At 39.3% G+C, this 12,543-nt stretch overlaps 1 protein-coding gene across 1 annotated transcript; it reads right to left on the bottom strand.

Moving 5' to 3' along the window:
• Positions 1-6,570: 6,570 nt before the first annotated feature.
• On the bottom strand, positions 6,571-11,366 carry LOC5580031 (dehydrodolichyl diphosphate synthase complex subunit nus1). The gene is made up of 2 exons (XM_001653865.2): positions 10,768-11,366; positions 6,571-7,398 (listed from the first exon to the last, which is right to left on the bottom strand). The coding sequence occupies exons 1-2, from the start codon at positions 11,120-11,122 to the stop codon at positions 6,926-6,928; spliced, it is 828 nt and encodes a 275-aa protein (XP_001653915.2). The 5' UTR covers positions 11,123-11,366; the 3' UTR covers positions 6,571-6,925.
• Positions 11,367-12,543: the final 1,177 nt, after the last annotated feature.

Below are 12,543 nucleotides of genomic sequence, written 5' to 3'. Positions count from 1 at the left end.
CTTGATCCACTGAGGAACTTTGCCGAAGACTCGAACTTTCTATCTCTTGTGAATCATAAGCTAGTACTAGTTTGAAATGCTAAATTTTACATGCTCACTAGCGCCAACTAGTGGCAAAATTGTGAATTAAACTGTTTGTCTAACTGTTTAAACCGGATGTCCTTGAACCCCTGAGAAACTTTGCCGAAGACAGGGTGACCAGCGAACCGGGAAATCGGGAAAACCGGGAAATATGCGGGAATTTCATATCACCGGGAGAAAACCGGGAAATATACGGGAATTTCAATTACTACCGGGAAAATGCTTCATATTGGTGTATGACCGAGAAATACCTTGGCCATGTCCTTGCAACTGGAAAAATAGTTTGCTTGAGGATCTCGAGTATAATCAACTGATTTCATCAAAAAATTTATTGATAAATCGTATATCAAGCAACTAAAATGAACAATAATCTTTAGATTTGAACTGGATATGAAATCAGTCGGGTAGGGAGCCGGTTCACATTCTTGGCACTTTTCATTTTTTTTTTTTTTTTTTTTTTTTAACTACTGAGTTCATATTCGGCCACAATATGCGTCGTATTGAACTGCTTCTTATTGCAAAGTTTCAGACAATTCGGCCGCGAAAAAAATCAATGCCCCTGTTACCCATTTATTATCAGGCATTTATCAGGATTTTTTTTTAAATTGGCAGTTAGTCAATTTCTTTGCTAGCATTGTTCTTGTGTGAATATTTTTCAGGAATAACCTGAATCGATTTTCGATTCGATAACTCAGTGGTGTACCGTACAAAAGTCATTAGAACTTATATATAACAATATCTGTTCTGAAAATTTTTGTAGATTTTAACATAATGTAGAAGTTTGCAGAGCATTTTTTGCCTGCTTTAGACTAGGTATGAATTGTTGATTTCTTGCTTTAATCATCGCCTTTGTTGAACTGTTTTAATTTTTGAACCTACCAGAAAATATGAAAAATATGTTCTGAAGTTCAATTTACTACTTGGTAATACAAAAATAAACCTACAGGCACTGAGCTATAACACCGGAATGGCAACAAGCCCCTTTAATTCAAACCTAGTCTGAAAAACGTTGTTAATCGCTTGAGGAACCACATGTCGAAAAGACTTTATTACAATCGGTTGTTTAAAAAATCGAAAAATTGCAAATGACCAATTCTGCAGGTCAGCTTTTACAGTTTTCAAATAATCTGTTTCGGTTTTTTTTTTCAAAATAAGGATTTTTATCCATTATTTACGACCGGGAAAATTTTTAAAATACCGGGAAATAACCGGGAGAAAACCGGGAATTTGAAATCAGAAATTCACTGGCCACCCTGCGAAGACCCGAACTTTCTATCTCTTATGGATCACAAGCTAGAACTAGTTTGAAATGCTCGGTTTTGCATACCTAGCGGCAAAATCGCGAAATAAACTGTTCTTTTTCCGGATGTCCTTGATCCCCTGAACAACTTTGCTGAAGATCGCTTCTTTCCCAGTCGTAAGGATCTCGAGATATAGCAATGTGAAATAACATGTTTTGAGGTGATGCTAAACTTTTCAGGGTGATTCAATATTCAGCTGAGTGTTGCAATACTTATTTCAGTGAGTCCGTATTTATGACGGATAGTGTATGTACTCTTCTCCGAACATTCCTTATGCGCCGTCCATAAATAACGTAACGCTCAAGGGGGAGGGGAAGTTGGCTCAAGCGTTACGGCTCATACAAAAAAAAAATATTTTTTCATACAAAAAGCATTACAGACGGAGGGAGGGGTCAAAATTTTTCAAATTCTCAATTTCAGTGTTACGTAATAAATGGACGCTGCCTTATTCAGAATGCTTCACCTTTTCCAAAAATGTGTTCTTTGCGATAATTCGTTTGAGTTGCATACCTACCTATTCGTTATTTTGTTCTATTTTGTCGTAAAAACAGGTAAAAACGACTATTCGTGTTCCCGGACAAACGATAATCCCATTTGAGTGCATGGAAGGTAATAGACCATTTCCGTCAGATATAACCACCAGTTTTTGTATTTTTCTTCGAAAGACAATCATTTTTTATGAATATTAGCGCTTTCAGATTTTGTTTATATGCACTCCCGATTTTCTTACAAGTTTTTGAAAACATGGATACTCACCACATTTTGAAAAATAATTCGAGATGCGGCACAGTTTGTTCAACCCTATGGGTATCAGCGTGGTGATTTTGCAACAGTTTTTCGATTCCACCCCTGCATTGGGATGCTTGTTTAGATTTGCAAACGTCAAATCAGGTGCGCGCTCAAACTGACCGTGATCCCGGTCAGGGCGCCCCAAACAGGAGCGCCACCGACACTACGCATACAAACGTTTTTTACCAGGTTGGAACTGGCGCAACTCGTTCTGAATCACAGTTCCAACTCCAACCCGATACAAGTCTTCCTTTAGGAAAATATATTTTCCTCCACAGATTTAAAATTCAAAACCACCCCCTAACAACAAATCTCTCATCCACCCAGCAGTTACGGTACCGCTAGTTCTATTAGAGGCTATTTTTTACTATTCATGCCTTAATCTATCTGTTGGCTGTTGATCCGGAAGATTTTCGCCTTAAGGCAGCAACAGCCGCGCAAGGAAATTTTGAGCGGCTGTTGCTGCCTCTAGGCGGGAATCTTCCGACATATTCAATCCCTTCAATCCTCGTCGGAACAAAACAGAGAGATCAGGCATCTGTCGACTACAATCCTTTCGTTACAGAACCGTGTAGTGTTCGCCGGGTGCGGTCATAACCGGCCAAAGCGGTGAAGGTGGTTTCCGCGGTGATTACGGAGACTTCAGGAGCCGTGAAGGAAGGAGGGAGCGAAACCGCAACGGAGCCCATTATGATGAATGAAAACATAAACAAAAATCATCTGGTCATGCCAGCTGATCGTAAATTCACCACAACGTGGTGGCAAAACCATAGGGGAAAAAGGGGTCTGCATTTTTTCGAGGTGAAACAAATTGTAGGGGACCGAGGGGTGCACTAACGTGCCGCAAGTTTTTCATTGTTTTCTTACAGTTAAAGGCTCCGAAACATATCGGTTCCTTAGTGAAGTTTGTTCAGTAAATTGACAGAAAGCATATAAGCCAATAAATTTTTTTCACGGAAATGGTCTATTATTTTTTTTAAATAGATGACCCATAAAAACATTTTCAAACTTGTTATATTATGTTTTCCACAGATTCAACTATGATCTCAAACAACATAATCAAAATTAGAAGCTAATTCGATAATTTACTCGCGACACTTTTACACCTGCATCAGGATAGCTAACGAGGAAACATTTCTTATGTCTGTGGTCCGAGAGCACACCAATGAAACATTAAAGAGTGAAGACCAACTTGAAAATCCATGAACGCATCTCAAATTTGACGTTGCGTCCTGATTTTAGAGTTGTACGAACATGATGGACGAAAAAATGAGAAATTAGATATCGACATCGGGAAGAAACTGCTTTTATTTACAGCCAACCATTTTAGTAGAAGAATTAATAAGAATACAATTGTTCTTGAATAAATATTAAGTTTGTCTTCAAATTCGTTCGTTCATTTTTATTCTCCCGTTGCATGCTGTTGCTTGACCTTGTACGGAAGCTAAGACAAGACGTGTCACGTAGAAGTACAAAAACGAAACCAATTGCCTGTCAAAAAAGACCACTTCTCATTGGTCGTTTTGGCAAAGGCCTACTTTCACACCGTTGAGTTGAATTGCAACAGGGCACTTTGTTGCTAGTTCATAAAATACAGTGGGATTCCGTTTTTGGCAACAAAGTCGAAGTTTTCAGTTGCCAAAAACGGAACCGTGCCAAAATCGGAACCCATTTTTTTATTTTCAAAAATATCATTTTGACTTTGTTCCATCATAATTATGGAATCAAATGATGGCCAGACTTTCGAACGGTCCATTTCGAAGTAGATTTCCGTAGGATAGGACTATGAAGATCCGTCATATTTTTTTTGCGTTCTACACACTTTTTATAGCTGAAATATCTTCAATGATGTTTTGTAAACTATATGTATACTATTTGTATACCTAGTTCATGTAAAAACAATAATCGCATAAGTGACCTTTGTTCAAGAACAGAACAATTCCTCAAACTAGTGTAAGAATACAGAAATTTCATTGGAAGTGTATTTACAAAAAAAAGTTCTAGGTGTTACAAAACTGAATGATTCTAGTTAAATAAACTTATAGAAAAAACGGTTTTTATTTTAATCCCAAGCGTAAAATTTGACAATTTGACTAAGCAAGGATTTCCCATAGAAATGTGGGCTTCGTAGCCGTGAGGCTAGCGGCGTCAATCGTTTAGGCGTATTGTACTACGGAGCGTAGGTTCGATTTCGTGGAGGTTCGCCCCTGTCGGAGGAATCTTTGCGTCAAACTAAAATTCTTCATGTTAAATGAATGGTTGTTCCGTGTGTCCGTTGTATAATATAAGTGTAGCCTTTGGTTTAAGACGGTGTATATTGTCTTTTAAATATGAATGAAAAATTCCTCTGAAAATTATTACAAAATGGTATAGAACCCGTTTGCATTCTAAACTAGCTTGCTAGGAATCCACATAATTTTGCTTAGAATTCTTTGGAGCTTACTTAGGAGCCAGATAGGAATTCACATCTACCCAAGTGCTTGCTACTAATTTTGAAGATAGCGCTTAAACTTTCAAGATTCAACTGCGATATTGCTGAAAATTCTCAAGTTTCCGATCTAAATTCTTAAAAGTTCATAGGGACTTTCCAGAGTGCCACTAGCAATCCTCACATTCCGCTGGAAACCTATTCGGAATCCTCAAGATCTTACCAAAAATATTCAAAATACAATTAAGAATCCTCAGTATTCCTCTAAAAATTCACAGGCTGCCTTAGAAATCTTAAGAGTTTACAAGGAATCGACAGATTTTGCACAGCATCCACAATATACATTCTCAGGTTCCAGCAAGAAACGCCTAAGTAATATCCGATAGACCTTCCTTAGCCGAGTGGTTAGAATCCGCGGCTACAAAGCAAAGCCATGCTGAAGATGTCTGGGTTCGATTCCCGTTCGGTCCAGAATCTTTTCGTAATGGAAATTTCCTTGACTTCCCTGGACATAGAGTATCATCGTACCTGACACACGATATACGCGAAAATGTTAACTTTGGCAAAGAAAGCTCTCAGTTAGTAACTGTGGAAGTGTTCATAAGAACACTAAGCTGAGAAGCAGGCTCTGTCCCACTGAGGACGTAATGCCAAGAAGTAGAAGAAGAAGAAATTCCCAAATTTCGCTCAGTATTTCTACTAGTTCGCTGAAAACTCTCAGAAGCTCATATTAAAAACATAGGAGTCAAAAAACGTAAAGATTCTCCAGAATCTTCTAAAGGTCACCTAAAGGAACATTTTGATAATTTCATGCGGCAGGCATACTTGAATTAAATTTTGATATGGAACGTAGTATACTCTAGCATGAGTAATACTGGAATACAATGTTAGGTCGTTTATTAAAAAAGTGATTTGCTTCTTTTGCTATAGTATGTTTTCCATAAGCAATGCATGTAATTCTACAATAAAAAGAACAGTGAGCTGAAATGGCGAAACAAAATTGTAGATGAAAACTCTGTGTGTTTTTAGACTTTTTGTTCCTCTTATATCAATGTGGCTTTGTTGAGAAAAGCTGTTCCAAATCTGAAGAAAACTGACTTTTACTTAATTGTCTACCGGCATACTCAAGTGGGCTGGTCATAAAGCGTGAATGCCTGAGAAAAGATCTTGGAGCTCTAGCTGATACTAGTAGAAACTCATAGAGATTAATGACTTCATGAAACGGTACGACTATATGGCCATCTATAATTAAATAAGCTCATACGGTGCTCCGAGAATTGGTGACATTCTGAGAAATATCGGCGAAAATTAAACTCTGGAATGCTTTTTCAAATGACTAAAACAAATGACACAATAATATTTACAGAAAAATAAAAATTTTAATAATATTGAAAAATGTTGCCAAAAACGGATCTATTTTGTTGCCAAAATCGGGGGGTGCCAAAAACGGAATCCTACTGTAGTGGATTCAACAAAAGTTTGAACACTATTCATGAAATCTTTTTGTTTGAAATCTAATAATATTCGATGTTAAGTTTATCGCATGCTAAAATGAATACAAAATACTTTATGAAGAGCAAAAAAAGAAAATGTGTCAATTTTCTCCAAAAATGACTCGGTTTTGAAAAAAAAACTGATTCTCAAAAAGCTAGCATCCACTATTACATTGAATGAATGAAACTATCGAATTATGAGCCTTGATATTCGAAATTGTGCACAAGATCTAAATATTTCAGGCTAATGCTCATGCTCAAAATGATATCCAGAGAAATTCTTTTGATACGAGCACTATACTTCTGAATCCCATTTTAAGGGAAAGACTTAAGTTCGAATAGAGTATTTTCGTATTGTTTTCATCTGACTTTAATGACTTATTGCAGATCATTTCAAAAGCATTCTTGGTTTTCGTGGAAATTAAAACAAAATCATGAGCAGACACCCTGCTATCTAATAACAAAAAAAAACAACATCTAGGTAGTTCATTGATTCATATTCACTTTATTCAGCTATACCATCAATTACACGGAAATGATGTATACTTATTCGCGTTCGTCGTAACATGTTTCATTCCCTTCACTCTTAAAATCTACGATGGATAGTTCCTGACTTTGTATGCATCCAGAAATGCACTTAGCTTTAATGTAGGTATGTCTTAAACGAATTCTCACTAGTGGATTACCATTATTGGGGATTGGGGCAACGTGATCAGACCATTCAAACCTCTGAATCAGACGCAATATTTACAAATAGATAACCATTTTACGGTATAATCGACGTGGGGGGGAACGATGGATGAGAGTAACCGATGAAGAGTACAGCGACCGGATCACTTTCCAAACCGTTGCTCGCATTTGGCAAATCGATACAGACAGCTTACGAAATGACTAGGTTTCACATCCTGCATTCGCGCTCCCAGGGGAAGGAACTCCGTCAGCCGAATCTGCCACGGTAGCATCCCATAGGTGGAACACACCGAACCAAAGTAAACGGCCAGCTCCGGATCCGGTATGTGGTGGAACTGATCCTGCAGTCGTTGGTCCACCAGTTCTGCGGTGATATCCGAAGGGGAAGCAACGGAACCCGTTGTCAGTTGATCGCTGATTGCTCGTGCGGTCTGCACTACGCTCCGTTTACCGTCCTCCGGGGAGAAGCAACTAACGACCACGAGTCGGTGGTAGCCGTTCCGCAGAGGGACCGTGCCCTTTTTCAGCTGATGAGTCCACACTATCTGATCGGTCTTGGCGAAGGGCTGCCGCTTGGCGAAGTTTTTTATCAGGTAGGCATTGCGCTTCAAAAAACCTAAAAATAGTAAATGATTGGTGTTTTAAATGAGGCCTAGAAACAATATTAATAATATTATATTATTTGAATTCCTTCACAGTCGAAGCGCGTTTTAACGACATCGCAAGTGACCATCGCAATAGAGCAGTGTTTCTCAACCGGTGGTCCGCGGACCCCTAAGGGGCCGCGACGACATCTCAGAGGGTCCGCGAAGCTATTTTGAATGAACGTTATTCTTGATAGATGAACAAATGTGAGAAAGTTGTCACCTCGCTTGTTTTCGTACATAAGCAACATAATTGAGTAGCAGTTTTTACATTACAAATATTTAAAAATGTAACTTAATTTGTTCAACTTTTAAACGCAAAGTGATAAAATACTTTCAATGTCATTTTGTTGGTTAGCATTGCTTGATTTTCAAAATCTTTATTAACGAGATGTTGGACTAGTTCATCTCAAGATTAACGACTAACGTCACTATAACTCTTACGTCTTAAGTCACTATCTCGGGGATGGGATTCGACCCCAGGTCCTCGGGGAAATGTCATTCGGGTACTGGTATTTAGGGAAATGACTTTCTTGCTTTGCTTGAAAATGCACGTAAGGCCGTTCAAAGAGGTATAAATACGCGTGCTTATTTTTGGTTTAGCCTTGGCAAATTTCACCAGCTTTCAGTCGATCCCAAAGATTCTTTGAGACCTGGTAAATTATTAGAGGTGTTAGGAGGCACTCAAACCATTTGCCGAATCCACTAGAATGTATCAGCAGGACTTTTGAAGAAATGTTTTGGTGATACCTTCAGAAGATTCCTGCGAGGATACCTGAAGGAAATCTGTGATTCTTTTCGAGAGTTTCTGACGATTTTTTAACGGGTTCTTTCCATGACCTTAAGCTGGCTGTTCAGAAGCACATTTGCATGTTTCTTGAAATATTAATGGAATCCTCCAGGGGCAGCCAAACGGTGAGTCGACAACTAGGAAGGAGCGTTTAACACAGCTCTGGTCCTCACAAGTTCCTACCTCACGCTGCCACGGGTCAGACGGTGACAAAGACCGCCAGCTAAGGGTTGCGTACTTAGCTGGTAGTGCAGCCTGGGCACTGTTGTCCTTCTGACATCAGCTAGATTGAGAAGGTACATCTCGAGCGTCTGTGCTGAATGCTGAATCGCGCACAGCCGAATCCTAGGTGGTAGCCCCATCAGCGCGATCATCCTAGTGTTAGTTGGGACGTTAAACAGAGCTGGCACGATGACGCTCCGGCGAGACAGGAGTGTTGGTGTAGGCCCAATAAGCCACCCGTAAAAAAAACCTTATTGCGAATGGACTCCGGAGCGTTCTGCGATCGAGCAAAGTTCGCCATCGCACGAAGTTAACCATCTACAAGACGCTGATTAGACCGGTACCGTAAAACGGGGTAACTTTGATAGTTTTTTCGAATACAACTTCAATATTTATGCATGCTGTTTCAAAGAATTACCATTTATATTTTGCATGAGGTACCGTTCAAATTAACGGTATTCTGAATGGATATATTATTTTTCATAGAATCGAAAGTCGGTTTTCTGTTTTGGGGTAACTTTGATAGTGGAGTATAAATCGAAAAAAATTGAATGAACTACGGAACATGTGTAGGGCGTTGCATACCTCTAGGCGTTTAACGCTATATGAAAATTTCTGACTTAGATTACGAAAATGGTCCCAGTTTGTAAAAATGGTTTTCGCTAAGAGATTTGAGACCAAATGCATGTTCTACTATAATTAGGCTGTCATGGATACACTGATAGGCAAAATAAAGTGCCCACCTTACCAGTATTCGAATTTCCCTCATTTATTTGGTTCAAATTAAAGTTAACACACTTAAATCTTTTTTGATATTTTATTTTTGATATTCTTTTAAAGTTGCACTTACGAAAATTTGATAAAAAATGAGTTTTACTTAAAGAAAAAGAAAATCAATTTGTATTGAAAAAAAAATAGTGACTATATAAAGTGCCCACTTCCTTCTTGACCCCAGAAAAGATGATTTAAGAAAAATAAAAAGCAATTTAATGGTTAATGTGTCCTCCTTTGGCCTTAACGACTTGCTGGAGGCGCTTCGGCATGCTTTTCACCAGGTTTTGTAGGTGTTGTGGTTCTAGTTCTTTCCAGGCGCGCTCCAAGGCCTCAAAATAATTATTTTTGTTGGTAACACCAGTTTTGTCAACCCTGGCATCGCCTGAGAATCGCCCATAAATTCTGGGTTGAGGTCTGGGCTTTGTGGAGGCCATTCCAGCGGTTTAATCCGACAAGACCGGTAAGTGACGAACTCATTATAATTTTAACAAATAGTTAAACAGATTCTGAATATTCCAGAACAGATGTAGAAGGTATATTGTAATTTCTCAAATTTCGGACAACAGACCATAATTTAGATAAGGAAGTTTCAGGATCAAGATTTTCAATAAAATTTCTCCAATAATTTCGTTTTTTAAATTTAGTTGCTCGAGTAAACTGAGCTTCAGTTTTGCAATAAAAATATAATGCTCCCTTGATCCTGAACGCCTAAATTGTTTAAAAGCATTTGATTTATTTTGCAATGCAATCGTACAATCGTTATCCCACCAAAACGGAATATGTTTACTTTTCGCTAGTCCCAATTTTATTTGCTTACATTTTGATTTATATAAACATTCAATTAAAATTTGTGAAAAACTATCATAATTTTGAAGAGGTGAACGCGAATAATCAAATTTATTCAAAGCAGAAGAAACCAAGTCTGAAAATTTATTCCAATTTACATTTTTCGTCAAATCATGAACTTAAGGTTCTGGACCAATTGCCCACGGAGAGGATTGTGAATGAAAATTTGAATGGGTAAATGATCACTACCATTAGGATCATCAATTATTTTCCAAAACGACTTCAAGTACAAACCCCCATTACCCCGTTTGCCATCATTCCGAATGCTATTCAATGATTCAATATTCAAAAGAGTGTGGCAATGCTTTTTTAGTGAGTACGTATTTATGATGGGTAGTGGAAGCTAAATGAAATTCTCGAATTTGGCAACATAAAGTTCATACCTTGTTGCCAAAATCGGTATATGCGGTATATGTACACTGTATATGCTTTTTGTAATGAAGCATAAATAACAAATATTTTGAAGTACACTTGCTCCGTGGTACCATGCTGAGTTCAACAGTAGAAAATTAATTTGAAATAGAATCGGCCTTTTCGCCTCATGCCCCCTAGCTTAGCCATAGACTGGTGAGCCATCAGTGGTTAGTCTAAGTCACATTTTATTATAATAACATCCAGTCACAACACATGCACACGTGATAGTGAAGAAGTCAAAAGGTGAGATAACAGAGAGCAACAAAACTAAACTAATCAAATCCCAATCACTCACCGCGATGATCGTAGAAGCTAACGTGTCCCACGCCGGCGGCCATGGACCAGGAAATGAATCTAGCCAGCTGCTTATAGTCCGGTTGCTCTGGACCGAGCATCACCACCAAATGCGAAGGAATCTTGTCCAAACCGCGAACGTCATACTGAATTACATCGTCCTCGAAGCGCATTTGCTGGGTGGAATATTCCGCTTCTGTTTCGTTGTGTAGGACCAGTCTTCTCTGCACGGTGCCAAGCTTCCTTCGAGCCCAGCTGAAACCCAGCAGAAGCCGCAGAAACAGCTCGTAAAGTGAATGCACCAGCAATAGCACCAATAAGGCCGGCAGTTTTAATAAATCCACTTCTGTCGACATGGTGGCTGTCGGGATGTCTTCTGGTTTGGCGCTGGAACCTATCGCCCGATCACACGGTCCGTTTTCCCGTTGCCTCCGCTGCGATCAGATGCATCCCATCGCTAGGAGACGTTTTGATTGATCACTGGCTCTATAGACGAGAATTCCGACGACGATTTTTGATTGAGAATGATGGACTGTGTTCTTTTCTGTCCATCCGTTTACGAGAACGTCACCGCTGCTGACGCAAGGTACAACTACTGTTGTCAAAAACACTCATCGGGGTCGTAAAATCGACCTAATCGCACCAACAGCCAAACACCCCGGAGCAGTGGTGCCAGACTATGCTATGGATTATCATCACTTTGTGCCCAAATTGCTTCAGTGAGCACAAAGAACGATTCAAAACTTAAGGTCACTGGCGATTGTGTACAAATAGAGGTCTCCAAGCAAACTGCCACGAATACCAACGCACAATCAATCTCACACAAGTTGCTTTCCTCAGAATGAAAACGTATCGATGTTTGTTTGACGTCATTGAACTTTCGGTCAACGTCAGTCCAACAAGGAAGTACATGTTTTGCAGCAATTCTGTTTACATTTGCATTCTCACAGCAAACAAAAGCAATGTTGTAACAGTTCTCACAGCAAACAAAGAAAATTTTGTCAACATTGCACTACTACGCAGGCAACTGGATTGGTCTATTAGGCATTTCACGGTGAAACTCGCTCTCCTTCGCTTTTGAATAAAACTTGAAAACATTGGTGCCAATACCTGTAAACTTTGACAGGTACTGGCACCGTTGTTCTCAGATTTCCCGAAGGAGGGAAAGAGAGCGATTCCATGATGACGTCACCGTGCAATGGGCAATAGTCCATTTTACGACACGTATTTGAACAGCTGATCGCATATATTATGAATGAAATTTTGACAGAAGGCGGTGTCGTAACGTGTGAAAGTAACAGCAATATCATCAGTGTTGTCGTTTCATAAAATGGACTATGAGCAGTATGCTGTTCATAAGTACCAAGGCGGGTTCAGATCCTAATGTCCTCTTTTTAACTATTTCGTTCTCACTATTGGCAGCACGGATAGCTTCAGTTTGAGCGTGGTCCAGGACAGGCAGAAATGTTTGTAAACAAAACGGCCAGCAAGTTAAAGATGGCCTCCCAGCCACATTCACCAAATGTGACCACCTTAATCTGGCTACAGAGTACAATCAAAGACAAACTAAAGACCTCCATGTCCCTTGCAGTTGCCCAAAATGTTATGGCTCATAAAAGGTAATCTAGAATGCCGCGAGAAGTGTACTGCGATCTGTCAAACTTGGGTACCTTTTGCACTACCGAGGGACCAAATGCAGTACTAGAAGTGGTACCCAATATGAGCCCGAGTGGGACGGACCTGGTACAATGAACCAGCCTTGATAAGTACTGTGCAA

The sequence above is a fragment of the Aedes aegypti genome, chromosome 1 (assembly GCF_002204515.2).
Source record: "Aedes aegypti strain LVP_AGWG chromosome 1, AaegL5.0 Primary Assembly, whole genome shotgun sequence".
NCBI classification, from domain to species: Eukaryota; Metazoa; Arthropoda; class Insecta; order Diptera; family Culicidae; genus Aedes; species Aedes aegypti.
This window is presented reverse-complemented; position numbering and strand designations above follow the sequence as displayed.